The sequence below is a fragment of the Echiichthys vipera genome, assembly GCF_963691815.1.
Source record: "Echiichthys vipera genome assembly, chromosome: 17".
Lineage (NCBI taxonomy): Eukaryota > Metazoa > Chordata > Actinopteri > Perciformes > Trachinidae > Echiichthys > Echiichthys vipera.
In genome coordinates this window covers 6,585,505-6,594,259 of record NC_139842.1, presented here as the reverse complement: position 1 = coordinate 6,594,259, position 8,755 = coordinate 6,585,505, and the positions used below count along the sequence as shown (strand labels likewise).

The 8,755-nt window shown below is 41.5% G+C and overlaps 1 protein-coding gene across 1 annotated transcript in view; it reads right to left on the bottom strand.

Moving 5' to 3' along the window:
* Window positions 1–6,670, bottom strand: part of LOC310959755 (myosin-16-like) — a gene marked incomplete at its 5' end in the record, with an annotated part of 18,944 nt that extends 12,274 nt beyond the window's left edge. Inside the window, 11 exons of the mRNA XM_083931214.1 lie at window positions 1,266–1,367; window positions 1,690–1,828; window positions 2,039–2,142; window positions 3,391–3,489; window positions 3,686–3,749; window positions 3,877–3,969; window positions 4,214–4,310; window positions 4,408–4,435; window positions 4,868–5,024; window positions 6,193–6,336; window positions 6,467–6,670. Of these exons, the coding sequence (XP_083787340.1) occupies window positions 1,266–1,367; window positions 1,690–1,828; window positions 2,039–2,142; window positions 3,391–3,489; window positions 3,686–3,749; window positions 3,877–3,969; window positions 4,214–4,310; window positions 4,408–4,435; window positions 4,868–5,024; window positions 6,193–6,336; window positions 6,467–6,670 (1,231 nt within the window). The remainder of the gene's footprint in view (window positions 1–1,265; window positions 1,368–1,689; window positions 1,829–2,038; window positions 2,143–3,390; window positions 3,490–3,685; window positions 3,750–3,876; window positions 3,970–4,213; window positions 4,311–4,407; window positions 4,436–4,867; window positions 5,025–6,192; window positions 6,337–6,466) is intronic.
* Between the last annotated feature and the right edge of the window lie 2,085 nt (window positions 6,671–8,755).

Sequence of the window (8,755 nt, the reverse complement as noted above, 5' to 3'; positions counted from 1 at the left end):
TTGAAAGCTTCTCTCCTTTTCTCTAAACTGTGAACACAAACCCCCAATTTTCAAGCTACATTCACAAAACCTCAGACTCTTCTTGCAAAACCAAACTTTCACCTCAAAACAGTTCAATCTGTGCCAAAACTGAACTTTGTTGTCAAATCATGCCCCAAGTCAATCAAAATTAAAAACACTACTGAGCCGTCACTAAAACACTACATAGAAAAGTAGAAAACACAATGCTCAGGACATGAAGCTGAATGCATGTTGCAAAACAAAAAACCTGTGCATTTAGCACAGAGACAAAAAACAGAAATCGTTTGCATTTGCCACTTGTGTACATGTGCCACCTGTCCTCCCACCCCCATGTGGCAGTCTTTCAATTCTACAAAAAGAGAACATGCAGTTACAAAACATATACATGGAATACTACGCCTACAGACAGTTAGACTAACCCTTCATTACAATACTACAGTACATTGGCACAGTGATGTACTGAAACATATAATTACTTACAGTATATACTGTGGTACAGTATATACTGTAATATGTCATACAGTAATTTGCTCTCAACATGTACATACTGTACCATAATGTCAAAAAAGTAATAAAAGAAGTAAAATAATTACCTATTCTCTTCTCTAAATCTTCGGATTATGGTGGACACAGTGAATCTAGCGATGTTTGGTTGTACCCTTTGTCCGGGCTCCCTCATGCTCATACCATGGACAAGAACATGGTCAATCACAGTAGCTCTGATTTCATCAGATATTACTGTTTTTTGTCTTCGCTGACCACCTTGATCACCTCGACCCTCCTCGACCTCCTCGACCTCCTCGACCTCCTCGACCTCCTCTACCTTCTCTCACACAAACTCTTCCTCTCAGATTTCTATCCATTGTAGTGCCTCACAAATCAGTGCTCTCTGAACTGGGCTTTCTATATTCCCTCACATCATTAGCCACAAGTGTGATCAATTTTGAGTTGTTGTGTTCAAGTAGTGACAACCGTGCTTTAATTGTGTTTGACTTTTGCCACCTGTGCTTACCATTATGCAGCACACGTGCATCCCAATGAAAATGTGTTGGGAAGTTGTGTCTAAACAGGTGAAAAGTGCTCATGGTTTTGCCAAAAGAGTGATTGATTCAATCAGTGGGTTCAGGCAGCAGAGAAATTGGTTCAGACAACAGGGTTTAGTGTTTTAGCATTTGAGAAAAACTGTAATAGTCTTTGATCACAAGAAAATAAATTGAATCATCTAAATAATGTCTTTGCAATACCTTTGGTCACAAACTCGTTGCCAACCTTTACCCTGGGGCGTGTTACGCCCTTCTGCAGCTCCCCAGAATTGATGGCCATGAGGTGGGAGACTTTGTCAGCCACTTATAGGGAGGGAAGGAGAGAGGGGAATTAAGGAATTAATTATTTTAACAATGTCAAGTAACAAATGCTGAAAAGTATGATCAAAACATAATACATTAATGAGATAGAGACTGACGAAAGGAGACATAGACAGGGAGAAAAGGCCCAAGAGAAAGAGAGAGAGAGAGAGAGAGAGAGAGAGAGAGAGAGAGAGAGAGAGAGAGAGAGAGAGAGAGAGAGAGAGAGAGAGAGAGAGAGAGAGAGAGAGAGAGAGACAGAGAGAGAGAGAGAGAGAGAGAGGAGAGAGAGAGGGGGGGGAGAGAGAGGTGGACTTTTTTATACCCTCTGTGGAATCCACATCAGCTTGTTCCTCTCTGGATTTCTGTTTGAACCTCATGTTACCGAAGTGCATTATGCCTCCAGTCAACTTGTACACACTCATCTTCTCCTCAGGAGTGAAGCCCAGGACATCAAAGGCTTCCTGTGGACACACAAGCATACAGAGAGCGACGGGAGAGAGGATATCAATGATGCACAACAGATAAACAAAGAGAGGCTGTAGCACCATCAACAGCTAATCTACATACTTTGTCATTGGTCACGCAAAGATGTATTTCAGCCTCTATAACTGATTAAAAATCAAAGTACAACATGAATAACTTAGTTCACACAGAAAAAACTATGAACTTACATCAGTGAGCAGCAGCTCCTCCCCATCATCCATGTTATCTACCACAGTGACTCCCTGACACACCCACACATACTGTTTGGGGTCTGGCTTCAGCAGCAGAGCCTCTGAAAGACATAAAACATCAGAATGAATAACTTCCATTGCTTAATACTGGATATGATTGATTTTTACCAACAGAAAATATTCTTTTGACCTGTGGTTCAAACCACCAGTCATGTTCCAAATGTGTTCAATTTATTTTAAATTGGATGATCTTTAACTCTATTGATTAGCCTTTACATTACAATATTTTTTACAGTATTAAACTAGATTTTTAGGTTAGTTTAGTGAAATTTGCATCCATGCAAAGTTCCTATGAAGTAGTAGTAGTGGCATAAGTTACATGCTTTCTTCTTAAGCTAAGCATTGCAACTGTCTGTCCAACTCTTTTAGCTAACTAGTTATTTCAACCATTGCTACATATTTTAGCTAACTTCTTTTAGTTAACATTAACTATTTACACTATTTACACACAATTTCAAAGGTTAAGCCTTTACTTTTAGCCAATTCAACTCATACATTCAGCTAAATCATTAGCATATCCATTAGCCCACTTTTAGCTAACCGTTTCAACCATATATCCATTAGCCCCCTTTAAGCTAACCGTTTCAACCATATATCCATTAGCCCACTTTTAGCTAACCGTTTCAACCATATATCCATTAGCCCCCTTTAAGCTAACCGTTTCAACCATATATCCATTAGCCCACTTTTAGCTAACCGTTTCAACCATATATCCATCAGGGAACTTTGAGCTAACTATTTCAACCCTTTATCCCTTTGTTTTAGCGATCAATTCCAACAATTAAACCATTCATTTCAGCTATCTGTTTATTTTGAACATTTCAATAAATTGTCTACTAAGCTATTTCTCATACTCTCTCAACTGCAACATGTGGTGTTCAGGTGGCAAAGCTGAGCTGACACAATGTGAATGCCTAGATTTCTTTTTAATCATAATTTCTTGAATTAGTAGTTCCACAATCTTTCAACATATACCCTGGGGTCCACGTAGCACTGGTTGGGAATCACTTATTTTGACTATATTATTGATTGCAGGTTTGATGGTACAGAATATCTCTACATTTGTGAGACGTGTGATTTATTTGTAAATTGTCTTTTACCAATTGTCGCACGCAGATGTGAGAAACTATAAGTTCTTGTTAAAGAGAAAAGAACACATTCACAAAGCTGATGGTAAACAATAATGTATTTCCAGTAGTTTAAGGAGTTTTTTATTTCCGTTTACATTACATTAACTTCAATACCATATTAACTGGAGCATGGCATTGCAGCTTTAGTGTTTGTCTCACCTATGAATTCTGGCTTCCTTCCAGAGAGGAGTTGGTAGAAGATGTGGTAACCTCTCTCAGCAGCCTGCTGGGAAATCACTCTTGATTTCTCTAGCAGATCTGAAGCACACACACACACATACAGGGACACAGAAAAATACACACCACAGACACAACAAGACATAGTATTAGGGAAGCTAATTAAACTCCTTTACTGCTAACACTGTTTTGCAGGATAACATTTTTATTTTATAAAACATAGCATGTAAAACCGGAGATTTGGTATTTGACCGAGGTAATCCATGAAACCACTCACAGCTCTCAATGTCGGCACCAGCCAGCTTAGCTGTCGGCCCAAAGTGGATGCGGATGAACTTCCCCTAAACCGACACATAAATATTAATCTCAGAGATTTTCTGATGGCACTGTTGTAATCACATGAAAATGAATGGTTCCATTTGATGATGTTAAAAATGATCTGACAATGATTTTTGTATGTGTCCCTACAAAGCGTGAGGAGTTGTTGTTCCTGATGGTCTTGGCGTTGCCAAATGCCTCCAGCACTGGGTTAGCCTGAATGATCTGGTCCTCCAGGGAGCCCTGAGGGTAGAGAAGAGAAGAGAAGAGAAGAGAAGAGAAGAGAAGAGAAGAGAAGAGAAGAGAAGAGAAGAGAAGAGAAGAGAAGAGAAGAGACGAGACGAGACGAGAAGAGAAGAGAAGAGAAGAGAAGAGAAGAGAAGAGAAGAGAAGAGAAGAGAAGAGAAGAGAAGAGAAGAGAAGAGATTGTAAAGAATCCGAGGATCAAAAGCAACAAATGATGTCTCTGAATACAACACACACTTGCCTTAGTGTCTGAGGCTTTGCTCCCAGAAGCTCCAACATTGGCAAAGTACTGGATGACCTTCTTGGTGTTTTCAGTCTTGCCAGCACCAGATTCTCCACTGGGGAGTAACAAACAAGGAGTAAATAATAGTGAGGCTACACCTTATATTCGTAGGGGGCTTTCATGTGCAAACACTAACTACATGTTGTTCTTACGTGATCAGCATAGACTGGTTCTCATGCTCTTCAACGATGGGACATAGGAGAGAGACAGAGTGAGAGAGATGAGAATAATTACTGCTGATTTCCCTCTGAGCAGATCAGAGGACTGCTGATGGTCTCTGTCAGCAACAACACAGACAGCTGTCAGCTCTCCCCTGATGCCATATAATGGCTTCAAATATTTCTCTGCTCCCTGAACACATCATCACACGCCACACTGATTACACAGCAACTGCCCCACTCCCTCTTTCCACATAAAGACCAGTGTAATGACTTTCATGTAACTTTTCTCAGGGGGGGTTATCCCAAATCACCACATGCCGCATGCATGCTTCCTTCTCGTCTTTGCCAGCTTAACCTCCCTCCCCTCAACCACCGGTGACATATGACTGATTAAAATGTCTTCCTTCCCTCTGCTGTTCAAAGCCCCACCCTGGCATCACACTCTCCTCACCCATCAGCATGTCGTGGTAGGCATTGTCAGAGATGGAGAAGAGGTGCGGAGGAACTTCGTTGCGTTTTTTCCCTTTGTACAGCTGAGCCACTTTAGCGCCATAGATGGAGAGCCATTTGTATGGGTTGATCGTCACACAGAAGAGGCCCGAGTAGGTCTACAAGTGGAAAGGGATCACACAAAGAGCTTTGAAGGATGCAGAAGGATAAAAGGACCAACAAACTCATGCATGTGAGAACAAAGCTGGTTCAAAGGCACCTTCACATGCCTTTCTTTCCCTTCCCTCTTGTGTATCTTGCTTTTCCTATCTAACCTATGCATTAAAAGAGAAAACTTTGGTGCTCTTCACAGAAAAGTCCACAATTTGATATCTTAATATGTAAATACATAATGTTTAATAGAGTTGAGGAGTTATTTTTGTGAAAACGTGTTGTAATTTATCTTTTTTTATATCCACGTCCCACATTTTGGCTGCCTAGTTGTGTACTTCTACTAGTGATGTCCTACTGCCCTTAAAGGGCTATTCCACTTATTTAATATTTTCTCTTCCATAGAGTTGAGGGACTAGAGGACTAGCATAGTTCCTCATGTCAACCAAATATTTTCTATAATGTAACCAATAGCATCGTTTCATTAGACCCACCCTGCCTGGTAAATGTCTGTGGCTGTGTTCTAAAGTATATAGTGCGTTCACACCGTAGCATGTGGGTTTTGTGTACACAAGACATGTCTGACTGTATAGTACATTAGCAAGATCCTGAGTATGAGTATGAGATTAACACACATACTCAACTGCCCCATAATGCATTGCTGTTCAGATCGCCACAATGGCCGGAGATTGTGAAGAAACCATGCAGATTCCCAACATGTGGTCCGTTTATCCAAATAACGCCTGTTTGTCGGGGTCAGACCTGCTGTTAGTTATGTGATACAGTCATGTGATGTGGTCATACGACTGTCTTGCTTGAGTATACTTCAGTGTGAAAAGTCTGTTGGTAACGTCATACTTAATCATTCATTTAGTATGCAGTAAGTTACTAATTGATTTTGAACACAGCCTGTGTCTTAAACTCCACACCCCCACTTTTTTAAACTCCTCATCAGGGTTATTAACGCTTCTCCAGAGCCACGGAAGAGTTGGGCTCCCCATTAAGAATAAAGTGATATTGACATGTAAATCAATGCTGAATGCCATTTAGGTTTTGGTTAAAAGTGCCTTATTGACATAGTAACAATTCCTTAGGGCACAGGACAGTCGTTCTGCTGTCCTTGAGGTGTCATGACATGGCTTTGAGCAGGTTTTGGTAGTGCTGTAACAAGCTTACATAGATCCTCATGCTGACGTAGCGGCTGCGCAGGTTTTCCAAGACGCTGGCCTCGTTGAGGAACGTGAGGTTGGCCATGTCGCTGGCTTGGTAGAACTTAGGAGGGTTCATCTGCTGAACATCATCCTTCTTCACAGTCAAAGTCTGATCAGAAAGGATAATCACTCAATCAATCGTCATCATTATTATTATGATCAGGGTGAGATTCACATTACTCGAGACATCAGCTCACTTTTAAACATAAATGTAAACCTATAAGAACAAAATAACTTACAGTGTTCTTGGTGGTCTTGACGGTAACTTTGTCCCCATCTTCAGACTGAATCTCCCCAGCAATGTAAGCCTCCTTCTCATCTTTGACCCAACAGGAGCGCTTGATGTCATATGGTTTATTCATAGCATCCAGGCGCTCCTTCTCTGAGGCAACCAGGAACGGCATGGGGTCCACATCGTCCCCGCACTCCCCTTTATAAGGCATGGCTGCTGCTGCTGCTACTGCTGCTGCTGCCACCAACTCACACCAACCGACTGACAAGCGAACTCACCTGCTGACAGAGATGGAGAGAAAAGGAGAGAGAGCAGAATGTGTTGGTAAGAGGAACAGCATTGGCCATCAGTTAAGAATGTCCAATATTTGACTCAGATACTCACCAACGCAGGAGGCAGAGGTACGCTCAGGAGCAATATGGGACTGTAGAGGTGGGGACATGCTGTTTTATATCAGGCCCTCTCCTTCCTGATATGGTCACAACTCTAAAACCAGCCATCACCCTGAGGTCTCATCCCTCCGATCTGCCTGGCAGAGCAAGATCTGGGAATTCTTCAATCTGCCTCCGTCCATTTAGGGTTTCCCATGAAAGCTATCACTGGCACTGAGACCATCTCCTTTCCTCACCCCATCACTTAATCCATCTTCTCTACCCTCCCACACCTCGATTTTCATCCCGCCGTGCCTCCACTCTTAGTTGTCAATTCCTTTCTTTCTGTGCCCCAGTGGGAATTGGGATGAGTAAGACACCTCAAATTAAAACCACATGCAGAGACAGTCGGCCATTTTTCTCAAATGTTTTTTAATTTGTATTCTACAGTCCACTTCATACTGCCCAATTTCAAACCATTGCCTCAGAATAGGACACACCCTTAATGTAACCAATGCTCATGTGTGTCATATATGAGTTTTCCCAAGCAGCTCACAGAGAAGAGAAGAAAACTCTTGTATCCACCCGGTCTTGTGGGGCTTACACTCTTCTTAGCATCACTGTCTTTTTATTATCCTAAATGTACGTAGCCTGAATCTCAATTAGATTCCTCAGAACTGAAGCAGCTGTTAAAGGGACTCTAATAGATACAGACTGACGCTAATCACACACATAGTAAATATCAAGAGAGTTAATAGTTTGACTAAGTCCAAAACTCTCCATATGAAAGCCATGTTCTTCAGCTTTCTCAAAAATCAGTTTTCTTAAGCAGTATTGTTGGTCATAGTTTGAAATAATTTCTGATTTCATTGTGAATTTTCTAGCATGACAGAGATTCTCAGGAGCAAAAATGTACATGTATTATATTCTTTTTCTAGCTTAGTTTTATTTAGTATTTATTCCTTTTTATTATCTCCTCTTCTTCTATTTTAATCATTTCGCGAGAACAAACTCCCATTTGCCCACCCAATGGGATTTCCCAACTGTAACATGGAATGAATGACCTCATCTTCATTAATTGTATGTGTCGGTGTGTGTGTGTGTGTGTGTGTGTGTGTGTGTGTGTGTGTGTGTGTGTGTGTGTGTGTGTGTGTGTGTGTGTGAGTCCCCAGAGGTATAACTAAGTTTGTCTCTATGATTGGAATTATTTAAGTAGTTGATAACACACTCAGTTGGTCTCAGGGGTTCCAACGGCACTTTGAATAACCCGTACGCACACTATATAGACACACGCACAGACACACACACACACTCACTTTATAGACACATGTGCGCGCACACACACACACACACACACACACATAATCACATAATCATACTAACAGCTGTACATGACTGTTTCGGAGGGTTAAACTACTTTGTGTGTGTGTGTGTGTGTGTGTGTGTGTGTGTGTGTGTGTGTGTTAGTTGTTTGTTGTAAATACTATGGCCAACTGTAAAGTGTTGACACATACATGATACATACAAACCATGCTTCTATGAAGAGGAAGACTGAAACATACTCATTACTTCCACCTGTGTGTGTGTGTGTGTGTGCGTGTGTGTGTGGGGGGGTGTTTTTGTGTATTTTTGTGTGTTTTTGTGTGTATGGGGGGGCTTCAGACTCAGATATCAAGGGATTAAAAAATGGATATAAAGCTTGCAGGGTTGTGAGACAAAGTTTGTGTGTGTGTGTGTGTGTGTGTGTGTGTGTGTGTGTGTGTGTGTGTGTGTGTGTGTGTGTGTGTCGTGATCCGCGTGGAGTTTCATTGCTTATGTGGATTTACTGTGTCCTGTAAACAAGCTGGTGAGAGGGTCCATTGTTCCAGCAGCTAATACTGCAGCCCTAACCCCATTGCTTCTAAAGAGCCAAATCCCTGCAGCCA